Source organism: Lottia gigantea (genome assembly GCF_000327385.1).
Source record: "Lottia gigantea unplaced genomic scaffold LOTGIsca_53, whole genome shotgun sequence".
NCBI classification, from domain to species: domain Eukaryota; kingdom Metazoa; phylum Mollusca; class Gastropoda; family Lottiidae; genus Lottia; species Lottia gigantea.
Window position 1 is genome coordinate 1,458,127 of NW_008709815.1, and position 22,528 is coordinate 1,480,654.

Below are 22,528 nucleotides of genomic sequence, written 5' to 3' on the forward strand. Positions count from 1 at the left end.
AGACATCTGAGCAAATGATAAGATATGAGCCATAGATTTGTGAGCAGATGATACGATTGGAGCCTTCGAATTGTGAGCAGATGATACTATTTGAGCCATACACTTGTGAGTATGAATTCAGCAAAACCATCGGCTTTTGATACAGTTTATGCACTTTCGTTTTCTCTGTAGCAAACATCGACACACCGGTACCGAAAAAATTAGCAAAATTCTTTTACTTGGAGGCTGAGGCGAAATAGCGAAGTTTGCACGATGGTATACGTTCCAGCCCGAATTATCCCATTGCCATATCTCAAATTTCTTAGGCGTCACTTATCAAAAATATGTGTGACTTGAAAATATGTGTGATATCATATAGTCGTGAGGTTGAAATCCAAATTAAACAAGATGTACGTAGTTGCTGAGTAACTTCATCAAATCTAAAGCAATTGAACACCTGTCGTTACTTTAACTTTAAAAATAGTAACGTTTTTGATCCCAATGAAATACGATTATCTCTCTTTACGATAAAATCTTTTAGAAATTATGGGCGGTAAATTATATCAATAATTATCTCATAATTGAATTTAACTGCAATTATTATTCAGATAAATATATCAATACGTAGACTTAAAGTTATTTGAAAGATGTGGCACGTCATTATTTCAGCCCTCGGCAAAGCAAAGTCGCTATTATTGGCCAAGATTGATAGTCCAGAAAACTTCAAATGGTTACTGCAATCCGTTAAAAAAAAGCAACAGGAAACAATACGCTATATCACTGAAAAAAGTTTGAAAATTTCCCAAAGGGCGAAAAATGTGTAAATTTTGGTTTTTCAACAAGTACGTTTTTCTACTCCCGGACTTGTCAAAACTTCAAGATATATTTGCAGTTTTTTCGATCTTAGTTACCTATTTGCGTCCTTAGAATAAAGTATTTTTAGCCATATTTGGTCGTTGACGTGGGAATGATGAAATACATGGTCATAAAGTTACAAACATTTCTATTTTGTAAAGATTATAATATTTCAGCGATCGTGCAAATTGCCAACTCGCATAAGTTTCTATTAAAAAGTGCACGCTTTTGTATTTACGTTACCTGAAAGGATCAAGGAAACTGACTTCAAATTGAAAACCATCTTCCTATTTTGATTATAAGTAGGAGTTGATTATTTATTTTTGGATCTTCTTAACAGAAGCATTAATTCTGCTTGATGTCCTGATGTGCCATTCCCAGCCAATGATCTAAAAATACTCAAAATAGTAGCAGGCTAATATTTGAGCGAGATATTGCATTGTCAACCCAATCTACGAGCTGCTACGCTATTGAGCAATAAACCAGAATGTTTGATCTACAAAATAAGCAATACATAGATATCTGAAAAGACAAGCAAAATACAAATATTTGAATATAAGCAATAATACACATATAGCTGAGAAAAAAATATAAACAAAACTAGATATCTGAAAATAGGCTATATATAGATATCTGATATCAACAATGCACCCTTGGCTTTAAAACAGCTAATATATCAGTTTGAGAAGCAGGATGACGTTTTTTTCTCTATGTCGCCCCAACCGGAAGTGCCAAAATGTATACGAAACAATCGTATCGTGATTATTGTATTTTAAGATGGTATTGACGTCACCAATAACTTTTTGATGTCCGTACTTCTATTCCGTGGTATGAAAATTTGTGATCCATAAGCAATAAACACTCGGTTTTAAATACCAATATCATTTGTGTCGTATCGTCTTCATATATACCCTAAAACTAAGTGCTTCTTTAAGAAGACATATTATTAAAATGAATTGTCCTTTTCTGTTTTACGTCCTACCTTTCTGCACCTAATCTGGCTAATTTAGACGTACAACGCCATGCAGTGTGCAATATGAAAAATAGCATTGATATATCACAACAATCGCATATTCCCGTTGAATAAGGAATAATTAATACTGTATACATATGTCAAAGAGAAGCGTGTGGGTCTGAAGTGTGGTTTTATGCAGGTATATCACTTCAAATATACTTTACTGGGTGTAATTAAAACATAGTTACTTTTACATTAGTACTGCACACCTTGTAAAACATCTCTTACAAACCAGTTGAAATGTGTATATTTCGTTACATCGTTATGGTTTTCTGGATAAGTTCAGTGCAATCTGTAGTTGAATCTGCAAATAAAGTGTCCTCCCACGTCTAGACCGACAAATCTGAATCTATTCATTCCTCGGACGTGATATACGGATGAGATATCTGTATCCGTATTGGAGCAGATCTGTCAGGTTAACTTGTGCCATTCCCCTTGTAGGAATTTGGGAAAATGGAATTATCGAACAAGAAAGCGACGAAATAGAATTTATCCTTGCTGATATTCCAAGTATAAACCCCTACACTTAGTGGTGCCACACCAAAGAGATATATAAACCAACATAATCGCCAACTACATGTATAAGTAGTCTGTAGATTGAGCACGTGATAGTACCTGTCAATTTCACAAAATTTCATGGTACTGACTGTTTCAAGAACAAACCGACTTCAACTGAAGCTTGACTTCCATTCTAGCATGACTTCCTTGACTTCAATAGTAGCATGACATCAATGCTAGCTTGACTTCATTAGTAGCATGGCATCGATTATAGCTTTACTTCAATAGTAGTATGGCTTCAATTGTAGCTTGACTTTAATAGTAGCATGGTTTCAATTGTAGCTTGACTTCAATAGTAGTATGGCTTCAATTGTAGCCTTACTTCAATAGTAGTATGGCTTCAATTGTAGCTTGGCTTCATTAGTAGTACGACTTCAATAGTAGTATAACTTTAATAGTAGTATGGCTTCAATTGTAGCTTGACTTTAATAGTAGTATGGCTTCAATTGTAGCTTTAATTCAATATTAGCATGACTTCAATAGTAGCTTGACTTCATTAGTAGCATGGCTTTAATTGTAACTTGACTTCATTAGTAGCATGGCTTCAAATGTAGCTTTACTTCAATAGTAGTATGGCTTCAATTGTACCTTGAGTACAATTGTAGCTTGATTTCAATTGTAGCTTGACGTCAATAGTAGCTTGACTTCAATAGTAGCATGGCTTCACTCGTAGTCTGGACTTAAAATGATCCTGGTCTCCAAATACAGCTGAATCTCTGAATTTCACTGACCAGCCCTGTAATCCAGACGAACATTTTCTGAACATTTACAACCCGACGGCATTCATCCACAAAGCATCTGGTCTCCGTTCGGTCCAACGTGTACTATAATTGATTTAAGTCATTCTTTTAGTTGGATAGGATATTTTATAGCTCAGTCGACGAGACCGTCATTTGCTTGATTGCGTTGAACAAATCTGGTGAACTTGAATAAGCCATATTTCCTCAACATTTCAAGGCATCGGCTGTAAATGGGTACGGATGATCCAGGAAAGATCGATGTTAGCATTTCTTTTTTAGTTACATTTGAACAAAATTCCATTTTTTCTTATCCATGACAGCAAATACATTATAATTCAAGAATTCAAAATGTGCATTCACTATTCTCATATTCAGTTATTGATGAACAATAAGAGTTATTGAAAGTTTTGAAATTTATTATATAAGTCTTTATTTAATGAATTTACAAATTGAATTTTACTATCTGTTTTATATTAAATAGATAAAAAAAAAGGCCTGTTATGCATGTTATCAGATTGTAGATATAAATAAAAAAAATTATTAATGTTTTTAAAATTAGATTGCTTTATCATTGTAGTGGAAAATGAAATATTGCCCTAGGCGAAGAATATTTGTTTAAATTTATTAATTTTCATTCACAAATATTTTATAGGGTTAACGTACTTGAGTGTATGTGAGCTGCGTCTACCGAATTTAAACCAAGACTTTGGTTAAAAATAACAATTCAGGCAAATGCGTACCATAATATAGGAATGATTCGAATACAATGAAAGGAACTGGGACTACAAGGAAATGTGGTCCAATGCACAGTAAGTGATGACGGTTGATTGAAATGTCATGTTGGGGATGACATGGAAAAGGCGTCTAGTCGTTCGGAGACGACAATAAACCAAGGCCCCATGTGCTACATACAGGCTGTGTACGCTAAATATCAATCGAACAGAAGCAATTGCACAATGCATGGCGTTGTCCTTCTTCATTAACCCATTTAGCTAGAATAGGACGTTCATGCCCATTGTTTACATTTCATCTTCCAATATTGAGTCGTAAAATTTGTACTGTAAATAGGTGACATACACGATATTGCTCTGTTTCGTTCCGTGCCACATCATTTGTCAAAGAGGCAAACAAAGAAAAAACTCCTGTAACTTCTCTAATATTTTTTTAATTGCATATTCCGTTTATTATGCTCTAGAGTGTAGCATATGTCGTTGTAAATTTGAACATAAATTGTTCTTGCCATACACCTGTCGTGATAGTGGGGCCATACCTTGAGTCAATATTGAACAATATGTAAAAGTGTGGATATAGGTGTATGTCAAAACTAGCAATGGTCACATTTCACTGGTATGTACTTATAAATTACTTTATGTTTGGAATGCATTTAAATTTTCCTTTTATCTCCATAAGAAATGAGTTATGAACATTCAAAATTTATAGCTCTTGTTAGCAATATACTTCTGTATAGTCGTTTACTTGTTTATTATTAAGATTTTTAGACCTTGTGGATATCTCTGATACACAGATAATAATGGCTTTAAGACGCCGTCAATTTCAAAAGCGTATTAGTTTAAAAATCAATTAAGCTTTGTTCAAGTTTAATGCTTTTTCCCAAGGCCAATTTATCAGTAATTAGCTTCAATAGGCCTACATTATATCATTGATTTAATAAAAACAAGGTCGTTTTTCAGGTCATTTCATGCAAATATTAAAGCTCAGACATTTTCATCTCGCACAGCTTTTATCCAAGCGCAGTACACACCATATTAGCTCAATTTTTGCTGCTACATTAAGCAGTGTACAACGTATTGTTAGCTCCTAACGTTGACATCAGATAGTATACAACATAATCTTAGCTTTTACATCAAAGAGAAAACAACGTTATGTTGGCTTTTACATCATACAGTACACAACGTATTGTTAGCTTTTGCATTGTTCAGTACACAACGTATTGTTAGCTATTACATGACATAGTATACAACGTATTGTTAACTTTTATATTGTACAGTACACAACGTATTGTTAGCTTTTAGTTTTACATCACATAGTATACAGCGTGTTGTTAGCTTTATATCTTATCTTTTATATCACACAGTATACAACGATTTGTTAGCTTGTATATAAACAATAGCCTTTACAACGTATTGTTAGCTTGTATATTCACATAGTATACAACGTATTGTTAGCTTATATATTGTACAGTACACAACGTATTGTTAGCTGTTACATCACATAGTAGACAACGTATTGTTAGCTTTTATATTGTACAGTACACAACGTATTGTTAGCTGTTACATCACATAGTATACAACGTATTGTTAGCTTATATATTGTACAGTACACAACGTATTGTTAGCTGTTACATCACATAGTATACAACATATTGTTACCTTTTATATTGCACAGTACACAACGTATTGTTAGCTTTTATATTGTACAGTACACAACGTATTGTTAGCGGTTATATACATAGTATACAACGTATTGTTAGCTTTTATATTGTACAGTACACAACGTATTGTTAGCTTTTACATCACAAAGTATACAACGTATTGTTAGCTTTATATTGTAAAATACACAACGTATTGTTAGCTTTTATATCACACAGTATACAACATATTGTTAGCTTTTACATAAACAGTAACCTTTACATCGTATTGTTAGCTTGTTTATTCACAGTATACAACGTATTGATAGCTTTTACATCACACAGTATCAACATAGTGTTAATGTTAGCTCTTAACATGTCACAGCAGACACATTGTCTTAGCTTTTCATCTCAAGCAGTACTCTGTTAGCATTTACATATACGCGTATTTACACGACTAAAAATCTGTTCGTTTGACGCTGCACTAGCAAACATTTTGTCTATTTCTATTAAATTTTTGGGATTTATCAATGATAGTATTTAGCGTAATTTGCACCGATGAAATTTAGTGTAATCATGCATTTAACAAGCTTCCAAGCTTTATGTAGTATTTAGAGTATTTTTTAGAACTTTTAATATAATAAATCGTTGATGGATAACCTAATAAACTATGTTATAATTATATTGATTTTCATTAGTTTATGGGCAAAACTGTATATTACTTCTGACACGACCCAGATCTTTTCTGATGTAAATTAAAGGCTCATCAGCATTTATATAATGTTCTATCGAACTGCCTGCCTTACATCTTGTCTGACTAAATATGTCTAGATTTAAACAACCATTCAAACAAATCGATTGATATATGTTCATAATAGCACGATACATTTTGAGCTTATTATAGTAAACAGACACAGTGGCGTATTTAGAGAGATGACCCTCTCCACAGGCCTGTGAAAGGTCTTCTGTTGAACGAATATTGAGCCCTCTCAATACTCAAAATTCATCTCAGGCCATCTGAAATCCCTTAGCTTCTGAGGGCCTCTGGTAGTCTCCAGGACTCAAGGGGCTTCGGCAAAACGGGCCTCGCCACGGAGAGACTCCTCCCATTTTTGGCCTCCCCTTCAAGTATTTTCTAGATACACCGTCTGTCAGACATCATCTCAATGATCGTTTCTCAAAAGTTTATTTAGAAAGGTGAAATGGTTATAATTATGCTTTTGCATTTATGGACAAGCACAATTCATGCGCCGCTTACTACGTTTTGAGCACTGTTTGTATCCCATTGCATCTTGTATTTACCAAAGCATGTAAATGTAACCTTAAGTTGATCACAAGGTCTGAGCTCAATGAAAGAGGACGATATTTTACTCTGAAATGTTTTGGATTTCATGGACAAAAGCACTGACTTAAATGCATTACACAAACCAAATGACGCTCCTGCAATGTGACATATACTTACAAGAATCTCCACATAATGTGACATATACTTACAAGAATCTCCACATACAAAAACACCCTTGTGTGATACCAAAACCACTATTCAGTCGCACCAATTGTAATGGTTTTTGTGGGGAAAGAGTGAAAATTGGCATGAATGTAGCTTCAAATCAACGGAGTAATACGAGACATTATACTCTAGTACTGACTCTCTAAAGAAAAGTGTCCGTTTTCATGATTTCAATGTGCCTCTTAATCCTTAGTCAAATTAAGTTATAATCACTAGCTTTTCTTAGGCTCATATTCTTTATTTGCTTAAGAATTGTGAATCGGGCGACCCACACTTTCACCCGTGTGTCGGAATGTTCAGCAATTGAAGACGCGATATGTGATTCTAGTCGTCTTTTCTCTTTCAGGTTATTGGGTGTATTGAGAAAATCACATGAACAAACATTGACTTGTATACCAATACATCTGTCGAATCAACACAACTGTTAATGAACTTGGCACACTGTATCTTCACACAGCTTGGGACGATCGAGCTAGCTAGTTTTAACAGACCCTATAGACTATCTCGGCCAACAAAACACAACGTCTAATAGTTTCTGCATACCATCTTAATCTCGGCCAGACAAACTAGACCACCATAAGATTGAGTAGCAACCACTTGCGGTTAATGAACTCGTATGTGGTTATGTCCAATGGATTTTTAGAACAGTGTCGTGGATATATGGATGAAATCCAAAACTGAAACTGTATCATTGGACTTATCCGTGCTCGTACTTAATTCACTGTAACGTGCAATATTCTCAAATCACTTTAACAAGATACAAAAAAATGTACTATCAACATAATCTAGAACTTCAACTCTATAACAATGGACGCAAGGACAATCAAATCAGCGTTCTAAGAAAATTGCTTAATTAATGCAAGCAAGCATCAGTTAATTGTACCATAGGTCAGATGACAATGGCAATCAAAATCAGCGTTTAAAGAAGACCGTCCAGGAAAATCCACAAAAATCTACCAGCATAACTTACTAGCCTTCCACAGAAGCCAAACAATATCATCTGGTAGCGATCGTTTTCGACTCTTGTAACATTAGAAAATAACGTTTTCCAGATACACAGAGAAAAGATCATAAATCAAAGACATGGTAATAAGGAATTACAATCTACATATGTTTTCAATAGCGCCACATTAATATCGATATCTAACACTGTTTTGTCACCCCTTTTGTTTATATACTTTCAAGATGAAAGTACTACAATGGCACTCAAGTTTTTACGTCAATTTTTTATCTTAATCCGTCACAAGGATTTAACTTAGATCATATTTTGTGGTTGAAAGTAGACTTGTATTATTGACACAAGCTGAATAAGCCTCTCGAAGCTTGAATGAATAATAAAGGCATAATAATCAGATATCTTTTGTTCTTGGTGAATACGAACATTGTTGTCCTTTTCTATTGAAGTATTCATATACAATATTATATGATTATCAAAAGTATATTTAAGATTCTGTAACTCAAAACGGTAACGTTATACATCACGGATACAAAAAGACTAATTTGAGCGATGAACAACTGGAATTTAGCGTTAATGTTTACCTGAAGCAACCTGTATCTATGAAATCACTAAAGGGGAAAGTGTCCTTTGAGTGAAATATCTCATTGGTTGACTGAGCGCCGAAGAATACTGATGTACTAAATCTGTGTTAAGAGTAATTGTGAACTACAGATCGTGGAATAACTTTGATGTAGGACAGTATAGGGATAGTATTTATAACTTTTAGAAGAATCGGGTGATTTTCCATATTTTAGGATACTTATACTAGAAGATTGTGGATCCTTACTAGTTACGTTCCTCTCAACTTCAAGAACGCTGTATCTTACATAAGTAGGCTACTCGATTTGTGATTATCATTATCAAAGCTTTCTGGTGGATAGAAGAGTTGTGGATTATTAACCAAAATACCCATTCTGAAAGCAGTCTTTTACCGGACAACTTAACCTACTTGGACCACCGGTTGTTGAGACTTTCACCGTGGTGCTGCGTGGTGTTTCGGTAGGAGCAAGCCAAACAAAGTAATCAAAATTCACTTAGTATATATGTTATAGTAAATTAGAATTTGAAAACGAAATATTTTCTAAGGAAATAGCCTTCAGATAGGTTTAGTGTGCACACATACTTATATTCAACGACATAAATTAAAATACCACAACCCGTGTTTGTATACAAAATCGAGAAAATATTCTCCGGATTAAATAAATATTTCCCTGGTAAAATAGCCTTTGGATGTTTTCAAACGCGTGGATATCATAAGCCCATATTTCTTTATTATATTATAGTATAAACGAAAGAACCACATATACCTTATACTCGTTACTAAAAGTTTGAATGTCTTTTATCTTCCATATAAAGTGTGTAGAATAGCTACTTAAGTTAACTGGCCCAGCTCTCTACACGCTCGACTAATATAAAGTGAATATATTTGTATTTTATAAGCGATAAAAGCTATACGTGATTTGCGGTGTGTCTCCCAAAATGTAGTTTTCTGCATTTTTTTTCAATGCTGGAAACTTCAGTTTGTGTATTGATTATTGTTGGAGATGAATTCCATAAATTTAACGGATTTAACCAATGGGATTTTCTTAATTCTTCAATATGATCCCAGCGTTTGGTGTAGAGAAAAGTTTTTGTATTACTAAAATACACGGATTATAAAGTGTCGCGATTTGATTTTCCTAATCTGTAGGTAAGTAGATTTTGAAATTAACTTCTCTCGAACTTTTGTTGTGTTTTCGATCGTTAAAAGGGCAGTTTTGCTGTTTCGTTCAAGCTTGTCGTCAACAAGGGGAATTTCCCATAGTGACCTTTCCGTTATGACAATACGGCAGCATAACATTGTTATCTAAGTTTTTACTAAATTGATTTTTATATATTACGATTTGATTATCGCATATTCTGACTCTTTTTCGTAGTATAAGTTGATTAAAAATAGATCGCTCAATTTGTCTGAATTTTATATAAAAATGCTTCTTTGTATGTAGATCTATTCATCTTTTTTTACTCGTTGGACATGTGAAAAGTTTCCCTGTATGTCATTTAAATCCTAACATTTATATGCAATTATAACCACGATTTTCATCACGATTTTAGGCTAATTTAAAATCTGGTACGAGTACATGTTTTCTTTATTAAAAAGTGAATTTAAACGATATCCTGGTACTAGTAGGGCAAACTTGGACACCTTTTGAAATTTTTTTTTTAAAATTTGATTTATTGATATCTGTGTAACATTTATAATATTTATGTCGCGTGTCTTTCTAGTACGAATAAAACAAATTTTATGATTAATTTTTATTGTTATAAACGATCAGTATCTAGTTTTGTGGTTGAAGGTTGTGTATTTTTAAAATCAAGACATGATTTGCAAAATGTCAAAGATAATAACTCACACTTTTAAATGAAATTTTTATATCTTAAAACATAAAACAAGCAATAAAAATTGTAATTTCATTCACTGAAAGTGATTTTTATGAACATATGTTCAGAGTCGGATATTGTTTATCGACAGTTGAAAAGTTTCTATTTTCTCTTTATGGTCTGTTCATAATTAATAATTGTAATGCTAGCCAAGGCTTCTACGTGTGAAAGAGGCACTTTGAAAGTAGTCCAAGATAGATAAAATTCCTTGGACCAGTGTGTAGGCCAGTTTAAGTCGCTTAAAGTACTTTAATAATATTATAGACTGTTAAGCGCACTACAGCATTAATGCTTAATAGAAGGTTTACAATACATTTCTTTAATGTTTTGAATAGTGTTTAGTAGGTAAAGTTGAATGAACGGTTAGTTTGCGAAATAGCTGAAACAACAGACACCACTAAAACCACCCAACATAGGGTTGAATGGCTCAAGACTAGAGCTTCGAAGAACATGAATCATGGTAGTAAAACAATTTGCCTTCGACTTCGTAATGATATCACAATGGAAAAGACCTTGTCGTAGCCTAGGTGGTTTCGTTCCCAACTTTCCGTCAATCCATGACGGTGAAACGTCATAAAACCGGAAGTTCATTACTTCAGTGGGATGGTCACAGCACACACGCCTATGTTGATCATATCTCAATAAATTGGGGAGTAACCAAGTCCAACTGATGATGAAGCACATGTGGAATTTGAGAAGGACAAGGCGATGCAAATTTTTAGAGTGCATTTAGAAGGAATTTATGGGTGGACAAGTTGAAATTTTTCTTAATAGTATGTTAAAATTGGTTGGTCAAAAATTCTTTCAATCTGACAATGTTCCTTAAGCCGATTCAAAGTTTTACAAAGTATCCCTCTTTTACACTATGTTAACAGGGTATCTGTGGGCGGAAAATCTGAAAGTGTGCTTATTATATGTTAAAAGGGTTTAATAAGTCTAACATGTTTGGTTTATCAATTTTAATCTTAAATCAATAAAAGGGTGGGTGTAGAAGTTAAAATTGTAAATTCGGATCATATTTGCATTGTATTGTTGTGTATGAATGTTATTTGCAATAAACTGTGATCGTTATACCATGATTATAGAAAGGAATTTGCTGATTTAAGACATAAAATACGAGCAGGTGACTTTCAGGAATGGATGAACCAGAATATAACTGGACATCAAATACCATCCTGTAGTATACATGGAATTTGATGACAGATAAGTCTTGATAAGGCATAACATGAACAATAAGTCCTAGATGTGGCACCAAGACTGATTGAATATTCCCTTGGATGAGACCCTGGTGACCATGTATGCACAGGCATGTTATGTATTTTGACACATACGAGTAAGGTAATATCGATGTCATAGCAATGTTTCTTAGTAGTTGCGTTTCTGTATTTAGACCAGACAAGTACAGATATGTTTTTGATACTAGTCTCTGAATCATAATGTATAAGGTTAAGGTTCTATGGCGTTGATAGTAAATAAATCGCCACATATATTTTTGATATCAGCAATGATCCTGCTAGTGCTAGGTTAACTAATATGTCGTTAGTTTCAAGTGTCAGACAAAGGTGACGATCACAACCCCAAGAGACTAACCTATTTTTCAAGTAGATGCTAAGTATTTGATAAATTTAATATCTTCAAAGTTGGAAAGGTAATCATCCGAATCTGTCGTCATAGCAAAGTCCAAACAACAGCATTGAAATGGTGCATTGTTTATTAATTTATAATTAAGTTTTAAACAAATGTGCTTGACGATACATAAGAGCCATTTGGTTCACAAACCAGAAAAAATATAGAAAAGAAAGCTTCTAGCGATAGATGGAGGAAGATCTATTTATATGAAATTCACCCAAAACATAGACAAACAATCGAAAAGATGTTTTGCTGTTTGGGGTTATTTAGGCTAATCCCTCAAACCAACTAGCTAGATGACGGTACTTGGCTGTCTTCTTTGCTATCATCATGGTCGTTGGCAATTAGTCATCTGCAACGTGACGCTATGACGTTTTGTTATTATATCAGTCACAAGATACATGTTGAAAAACGATGCCATATGATGCTGCATAACTTTTTGCATGGGAGCTACATTTACTACGACGAATTCAATCGAACAGCGTCTAGTTGTTCTGATAGAAACTATATCAAGGTCAGTCTGCTACAGAATGTGAACTTTTAATTAAACACAAAAACGATACTGTGGTTGTACTGACAAATATTCTCTTACTGTAAAGTTTTGCTCGTCTCCTGTTGGCCACTTCGGTCTGAAAAGGCCTTAAACTCCATTCCTTTTCATTTCAAGTGGTTCTCGCTAGCTATGTGCTGTAATGAATGTAAATTTCTGTGCGTTTTGCTCTTTAGAAATACAAGTAAATAAATTTGTTGGAATTTCCAGAGTTATTTAGAATCATGACCCACTGAAGTTATTGACTTTCACATAATTTATGCTTATAAAAATAGGTGGCATATGTAAGATATCCATCAATGCAGTATGTATGTATACAATTTAAATGTATGCGATTAAGAATAGATTGAAAGAGCACAGATGATGAAAAACATATCTTTAACACCTTTGACTAAACATTACGTATATTAACTGACCAAATCAATCTTGTGTGCGAAATGTCCTTAAAATTCTTGAGGTAACTTGTCAATTTTCGCTTGTCTGAAGCAAACTGCAAAGATACAGTTGAGGCTGTAAAGAGGTCTACAGTTTGTGACCTCACTGAAAATGTCGGACTTAAAGATCCATGACTACATTTTAAAGATTAAAGCAATTTACAATTTTGAAGTCTCGAAATCAATTGCAGTGGAATGAAATGTAATCAAAGTTGATAAGATGAAAAGTCAGAATTGAAAATCAAACATAAAATGCATTTTGTATCAGTGATTAAAACATCATGGTATATATTTGCCTGTTACAATTCGAGTCGACACCGTCTCTGTCAGATCGCCCAGGTTTACGACCACACACATATCATGGAAATAATTTTATTCGGATGATTTATTCCAAGCGTCATCTTTCTAGATTACTTTGGCAGTTGCTAAATCAATTATTATAAAACTTAAACCATATTCCGTATCATATGTATAAGAATTTGATGTCAGATGGATGCAGCTGAGCATACACTATGTAACATGATATGCAGTCAGTGTAGAAGAACATTTTCAACATAGCTGATATTAAATTGCCCATTGAAAGCATTCAATGTCAATTGCATAGATGTAGTTTTATTGTGTTATTTGTAATATGAAATTGTGACGTGTTTACAATACCTTTATAATTTCAAAATTGTTACGTATATAGATTACCTTTCTATTTACAAAAAACATGATGTTTGTAATATCTTTATTTATTCAATGTTTAGGGGCCGCACACCATAACGATCACCAATTGCGTATGGTTGCAAATAAAAAATAGCAAGAACATTACATATATGGGATCTTTATATTTACAGTGCTCTTAATTTGCATTATGTATATAAAACTTTATATATAAAAAATATCTCAATAATAACAATGATTGTCATCTACGAACGAATTTAACAAGCTTAATATTTACAGAAAATATTAATTGACGCCTTTGATTTGCATTATATTATATTTTACAACATTTATACGATATTAAATGTTTAAATGCATAATATTATCAATATTATTGCAACAATATCCGCTATTTAAGACTTGATTTATGAAATCATGCACCTTCATAATATATAAGAGTTATATGAGTGCCGTTGTGATTTAACAGTTGTAAGTTTAAGTCTTTAAATGACATTTAGCGACTGTGAGTACGATACATAGACACAGCTTTATGGTATAGCAATCACTGAAAAAAGTTCAATGCAACGATTCGACGTGTTTCCTCCGTTCGTCCTCAGGCACGACATGGGAAACACGTAGAAACGTTGCCTAAAACTACGACGGGGGAAACACGTCGAAACATTGCCGAAAACTACGACAGGGAAATACGTCGAAATGTAGCCTTAAACTACGACGAGGGAAATACGTCGAAACGTTGCCTTAAGCGATAACGGGGGAAACACGTCAAAATGTTGCATAAAACTTTAACCTGTTCCATAAAGCTATATATATGATGTAAAATTGCAGTTTTGTATTTGTTTATGTCGATGCCATGTTTTAGTGCTATAAGGGAACCTCCATCAATAGTTAGATTGAACAGATTCATTGAATAAAGCTATCAATCTGTCAACCCATACTGAAACAAACAAGTTTACAAAACACTTGAAAACTCATCAGACTTTAGGATGTGAACAGGTTTAAAACTAGAAAGTGACGTAAGATAATTGATGAGAATAAGTGATTGAAAACTGTCTAAGCGGAACTTAACAGTAAATGAATTAGTCCATGAGGCAAGAAATTGTTAAGGACTACTTCGTTCTGATAAGCTGTGTATGGATGTTGGCCTAGTTCTCATTGATTGATGCATTTCCTGGCTTTACGTTCAATTAATCCAGTTGGGAACGTCGGTAATGAAAGAAGTAAAGAACTGGACGATTTGTAGTAAATAAATTACGTTTAGAGTAGACGGTACATTCTTCAAATCATCCTCCGGGGATCTCATTTCTTGTTCACGTCGATAACCATAGACAAACGGACATCCGGAATCGTATCACTTAATCGTTCACAAGTCAAGAATCAGGTCACTAATGTCCGACCGCAAGGCACAGAGGGAATTTATCCGACCAGACAAACGTCGGACGTTCACATGTCAACAAATGTGTTACACAAATTACCTTATATACCATCAACCCCGAACAAAAGTACTTTACTACATTTGTAATTAGGCAAATACTACAAATCTTGTACGTAGCGTTTAGTGATATGAAATATCGGTCCGATATGCATGTATACAAAGACATTCAGTGCGACAGTCACGTGCAGAAACTCGACAAATTATAAACTGTTTAGTGAAGCAGTAATGAAATAAGAAGGGTGCATGTTTCAAACGCAGGGTATCTGGTACTGTCGTATAGTCTTCCTCCTTTCACGCGCGTCAGTACTAGTAGGCTACTAAGTCCAAGTTGTTCTGCAACTTTTACTGACTCGAAAACCTCACACGGAGTGGTCGTTTAACAGAAGGTTGTTTACCACTTACATGCATAGTCGACATTGTTGAACATTAACATGAACTTGTCTTCTGAAAGACCTTTCCCACATTTCCCGTCCAAAGTCATACACCGAAGGAAAAAACTATTTCAACAATTTGACTTAATTTTACAAAAGCTCATTAAAATACAAGTGGTAACTAACACCATAAAAAATGAATGTCACAGATACTTGGAGTTTGAAATGTTGAGTGCATCAATTAGTACAAGTATTTGTTAGATTTACACTTTTTGCTTTCAAACTGCAAGTGAATGTCCTGCGTTGTTAATAGCAGCTTTTGATTATATTAATCTTTCAATTCTAGGCTTATTTAGAGTTCTATGTGCCTATTGTATATTGCTGCTCGTGAGCTAGGCTCGATGTGTTGACCCTTCCAGAACAATGTCACTCTTAAACTTAACAGGGCTTGTTAAATAGTTTGGTACAAATGCAGGGAACTGCATATGAGCTTCTACAACATGAAATGTAATATATTGAAATTAAATTATGTGTTTATTAAAAACTTTACAGAAATTCTATTCGTGCCAATTGGTTAGATAGGAACATAGGAGAAGAACTTTCCTTTAGGACGCCCTTGATCTGGTGTGTACGGCTAAATGAAAGATGGTTGATGCAAAGTCACTGATTAAAATATTAGTTATCAGCCAGCTAACTAGTATCGCCACAATTTCTACCGTTTGATAATGCATATAATAACATTTCACAATTACATGATGTCCTTGGTTATATACGACTGTCCTGCTGGGCTTCTCTTAACACTGACCAAGTTGACTTGCAATGAAAAAAAAAGGAAAGTGACATTTGATTTGAAGTGGGGATTAATATGTTTTGTTAAAGCTTTCATATAAGACATTTATTTCATTTGAATGACATATCGGACAAATATCACTAATCGAATAGTGTCCCTGTGATAACAATAAAACTGTTAAAGGTATTCGATCACTTAGTAACTGTTAAAACACGACTCTTTTGTTACTGACGTACTGGTCAAAACGCTTCAGCAACGCTTTGAACTTTATTTCGGTCGTTAGTTCTTGCTATGTACTCTTGATTTCAAAGGTAAATCCTTGAATTAGAAATTATATCTCAGAGATGGTTGGAAACTTATCAGGGAATATGTAAATTTGGCAATAGTGGAAAGTACCTCGAAACAATAATAGACGATTGAAAATCCTCGGTTCATTTTTTTAGAAAATGGACAAAATCCAGTAGTATTCCCACGGAACAACAGTAACGTGCAAAGTACCCATTTCAGACTATGACCTCTAACTACACTCTCATCAGAAAAAAAATCATTACACTTACAGTGCACCCAGGCCGGTAGCCAGACGCGATTGTTCTGAGGGGCAAGTAATGCAATTGGTGGGTTGTCAGATATTTTTGTAGCTATGGGCCTGAGTGCACCTTAATTAACATAAAATGTTATAAAGCTAAACTACACTATACCTTAAATCGGAATTTTTAAGCTCGACTTGAAGGGTATTGAGCTGTATAATATGTACAACTGATATTGAATAGTGGTATATGATAGCGATTGATCACTGTCTTAAAACACTGTATATTGATTTATCATATTTCACACTAAACAACAATCTAAAAGGTAAATGGCTGTAGAATAGTTTAGCTTCTTTTTTATGTAGATTATTTTGTGCGTCAGTGCACCTATCAATTCAAACAATGAGTTTTAAGTGAAAAGTTGATAAAAAAAAAATATGAAAAAGGTTGACACATCACTTGACGTTTTCATTATGAATTGATATATGCCTTTGAGTGTAATGGAACAAGATACACGAGTGAAAGTGAAAATATTTGCAAGAAATCATCAATGTGAGTTCAGAAAAGTGATTCCTATCAAATTTATGATGGCTTAAAATAGAAGAAATCAACTGTAAATTTGGATGTTTTCCGTCAACTGAGGTGTTTATTGCATCATCATCATTATAGTTGATGTAAAAAATATATGTTATCGAGGACACAACAAAAATGGAAAAATTTGAATTCAATATACACTTCCTTGAGAATGTTCTTTAAACAATCTATTACATTGCGTTGGTGTTTATTTGATTTTCATATTTACATGTAAAGACTGTTATCCATAGTGTCATCAACTTATAACGTTGTTACGATTGGAATCGAAGGTCCACCCTGTCGTATACCGCGTTCACGTGTTTGTGACCATACGTTCGAGTAAACATGCATTGCATATTCTACTCATACTACCGACTATTTTAGTCCACTTTTAACCTAAGTGCGAAAAATTTCTTACCAAATATAGAACTTGACATTTTTCTTGGTTGCCTTATCCGAAAATAGTTTGACGAAGTTTTTTTCCGCTGACATATGAATGTATAGTGTTATGCACTGAATGTTATTTTATTGTTGACGATCTACAATATTGTGAAAGATGGATTTATGAACTCAAAACGGACTTGGATCAATCCTTACCTTGTGGATTATATACTATACCCAACATTGACTTTTGTATGGTATCGCCATTTTCTGTTTTATACGGATGCATCTTTGAATGTTACAAACCTAGTGATTTTGGTAATATGTAACTTGATATTCCTCTGAACGAAATTTCATAAACAACTCCCATACGAAAAATCCAATGTTGTGCTGTAGTTTATAATAAAGTGAAAATCAAGTGCAGAGTGCTGCCATGTGATTCCTGGGCATCTCTATCAGACTACGTAGTTCTGTTTTTATTAAAATTGATGGTGAAGTTGACTTCAGGAGGATATTAATCTTTAACTTTGACACAATGGAATGTTGAAGCTCCAGTTAAGGTGATAAGACTGTATTGGATATACAAGTGTCTATTTTTTAAATGTCAAAACATAGAGGTAATTAGTTTTCTATACTCAGTCGCATAAAATATATCACTTTCGTTAATCTGGGGGACGGCATTATATAATCCATTTAAGCCATTCTTTTTAAACTGATAATTTACTTATCTACAGTCTAAGTAAAACTAACATGGTTTATTTTAATACATAATTAAATTGTCCTTCTCATTACGTTTAACATTTCTGAGTGAAATTTGGTCAAGATATCAGAATTAACTCTACGTTTCAACCTTCAAACATAAGAGATCTCTGGTATTAACCATGCTCGAAACCTTGACTTTGCCTTCACTTCCTTCCAAACGCAGTATCACCAATTTTTAAAGGGATACAAAGTTGAAATATCCTACTATCTCAGTATAAATTCTGTTATTTTATTTTGCTCCTAATACTGGTATTTAAGCTTTATCTTCTGGTAGAAATATTATGTTTGAGTGCAGCTCATTCATAGTGACATCAGTGTATAATGGTGATTAAAATTACGGTGAATTTGAAATCGCATGCCAATTCTAGTAATTTTAAATGGTCACTGGCGAGATCATCAGTGCAAGGTAAATTGAGGCATTGATTAATCGGATTGAAAGTAAGAGGATCTTGATATGATTCAATAATGGACGCAACGTTGCCCGCCCATGTTGAAAGGAGACGTCGACGTAGGTCACGGTCGATAAAGTCATAATTTAATGTAGAAGATGGAATTGGGGTCCAATTGTACTACTTGATCAACTGAAATGCATTTGATTGACAGTGAAATTCTCAACATAATTGAGGTGATCGCCCTAACAAGATAGGCGGGTCTTCTAGAGTAACTCTTGTTTGTAAAAATAAGACCCATTAAACGTTGAATGTCAAGTACTCCATGTTACGCATTGTTACAATACTAGTTATGAACTTGTACAATTCAATTCGTCTTTTCAAAACCTTATTGAAGTTATCGTCGCGTACATTATTAGCGTACCCTTTAGTGCATATCCATTTGAAGTGATCACTCGGAACATTTACCCCTCTAAGATTTTGATGATAAAATTACTCGGTGATATGTTTTGATTTGTATAATCATATTCAATGACTGTAATCGAATATTCCACGCTAGGTTGAATTTATCGTGTATCATTCAACTTATGTAAGAATTGACGTGTACATACATAACGTGGTATGTCATTGTAATAGTTATACAATATGATATAGATATTGGAAGCTGTATTTTGTCAAAGCGAAATTTAATACGATTGATCTTTCTTCTATTTTTTAACTAATATAAACAGAACTGGCCCTGCCTTAAAGTCTATGCCCTACAATCTTGAGACTTAACACTAGCGCTTAACTACGTTGTGAACCCAAAGTTCTAGTATATGTTACAGATTCATCCTAGAACTTAAATATCCAAGCATTTCTGTTACCATTGCATTGCCATCTTGGTATTGTATTCGAACGCGTAGTAATACCGATGTTTAGTGTCATTCCAAGTCTATACGAAGCCTACACTATGTAATATTATGGTTTATGAGAATCTTTGCTTTACACGACCCTAATAATTCATGTACTGGATCAGTTTTAAACCAATGACCCGTGTTCATGAATATGCATTTTCATATGAAGACAGTCAAATTAAATCATATCAAGGTGACCTTCCAACTTGTTTAGATTTCCTTTGCAGATGGTTTAGGAGAATCTTCAGATTTAACATAAGTATGGGTCATGATAATTGATGTACTAGAGCAGTACTAAACCAATGACCCATGTTCATGAATAAATGCATTTTCAATGCATGTCATATCAATGTGACCTTCGAACCTTCGTCAGGAAATACTTATTGATTGTGTGTGGTCTCTGTATGGTATCCTCAAGTCGGTTTTAACATTGATGCAGGTCGGATTGTAGGTAAATTTCCAGTCATACGGTATGAGCAATAACTCGAGTCTCATGTTACAGGCTTGTTTACGCTATAGTTCCTTCAACAACTGGACGGATGTCACTGTCGCTTCAATAACCCCTCCCTCTCCTTCTACCATCACCAATACTCCAAAATGTTAGCGTTGTATGTATTTGTTAACCCAAAAGGGAACCATAATGTTCTTTAATTGTACCCTGAATGCAATCTGTTGTTGCGATATCGACAAGTTCTCATCCGATCATCCAATTGGGTACTGGATGTTTAGTGTCTTTACATCATCCGACATAACTACACATGACTTTGCGGAAAGACGAACGACAAGATTATAGTGCGAATTTTTTTTTGGTGTCTACTAATTAGATTATGTGCACTTTAAAACACGGTCTATCCAGACGTCATTTTTTTACAATTTAGCGGTATGCACTGATTTTAAAAAGGTTTTAAAACCTACTGACCTTTCACTTACAGAAGACATCCGTTTGAATAAGGAGGATTTTTAAATGTCGCCAAGTGTAAGTCCGTCTCTATGCTAAAGGGGACGATAGCTGTTGGTGGGGTCGCTAGATTAACAGCATGTCGCAATTCATAAGCACCTGTGACATTTCAGGAATGTTGTAGTCAGACAAAATTACGATTAGTTTTCATCTAATGTAAGTTTCTTATAAATACGTCTTGTTTAGTACAGATAAATTTATATTTGAAAGCCACACGTAAGGTTGTTGGTTATGTCTTAAACTTGGTATGTCCTTCTTTAGGGGTTTCGTGTTCATGTCTTATTTCTCATTAGTAAGGTTTTCTGTATATGTTTTTGGCATGGCCTTATTTTATGGCAGACGTCTACTGCATGATTATGAAATGCTACAGAATCCTCAAACCCTTCAGTACAATATTCTACGTAATGGCTGATGGTTTATGGCATCAATACGGGTATCAGACAGCTCGATTGAAGCAGTATATCAATCTTGAGTCTGTAAAAGCAAATATAATCAAATTTTAAGCCTAGCATTGCTGATGGCTTTAATTTGATCTCTTGCATAAAATGAAAATAGAAGTTCAAAATGTGGCCTATTGTGCTAGACAATTTGTAATTTGACTCAAAAAGTCTGCTCAAAATCAGTTTTAATCAAATTCAATATGCTTTTAAGCTGAAAGGTAGCAAGATAATTTGACTCATAAAGTCAAGTTGTTGAATACATATCAAAACTTGCGAGTAAGAAACATTTCACAACGTCCAAGTGAGAAACATTTCAGAAAAATTAACAAAGTCTTAGTAAGAAACACTTCACAACATCCTAATGAGAAACATTTCAGAAATATTCACAAAGTCCTAGTAAGAAACACTTCACAACGTCCTAGTGTGAAACATTTCAGAAACATTCACAAAGTCCTAGTAAGAAACACTTCACAACGTCCTAGTGAGAAACATTTCAGCAACATTCACAAAGTCCTAGTAAGAAACACTTCACAACGTCCTAGTGAGAAACATTTCAGAAATATTCACAAAGTCCTAGTAAGAAACACTTCACAACGTCCAAGTGAGAAACATTTCAGAAATATTCACAAAGTCCTAGTAAGAAACACTTCACAACGTCCTAGTGTGAAACATGTTAGAAACATTCAGAAAGTCCTAGTGAGAAACATTTCAGAAATATTCTCAAAGTCCTAGTAAGAAACACTTCACAATGTCCTAGTGAAAAACATTTCAGAAACATTCACCAAGTCCTAGTAAGAAACATTTCACAACGTCCAAGTGAGAAACATTTCAGAAACATTCACAAAGTCCTAGTAAGAAACACATCACAACGTCCTAGTGAGAAACATTTCACAACTTCCAAGTGAGAAACATTTCAGAAATATTCTTAAAGTCCTAGTAAGAAACTCTTCACAACGTCACCACGTCCTATTAAGAAACATTCCACAAATTCACAACGTCCTAGTGAGAAACATTTCACAGCATCTTAGTGAGAAACATTTCACCATGTTCTAGTTAGAAACATTTTTAAACGTCCTAGTAAGATACATTCCAAAAATTCACAACTTCCTAGTTAATGAGATTTCACAACGTCCTATATAATAAAAAGAATATAACACAATGTAAAAAGCAACTTTTTATGTACTTTTAAAATGTATTTTTTTTATCTGAACACCTGGCCCACCTAGATGAGCGACAAAAAAGTCAAGAGATTTGGTTTACAAATTACAAATACATTAACGGTGCTGA

General features: G+C 34.1%; 1 protein-coding gene across 1 annotated transcript; it reads left to right on the forward strand.

The window, feature by feature from the left end:
- Positions 1-21,517: 21,517 nt before the first annotated feature.
- On the forward strand, positions 21,518-21,973 carry LOTGIDRAFT_126228 (hypothetical protein; the record flags this gene model as incomplete). Its single annotated transcript, XM_009062816.1, has 1 exon — positions 21,518-21,973. A coding segment is annotated over one exon (456 nt), but the record flags the coding sequence as incomplete, so codon positions are not given.
- Between the last annotated feature and the right edge of the window lie 555 nt (positions 21,974-22,528).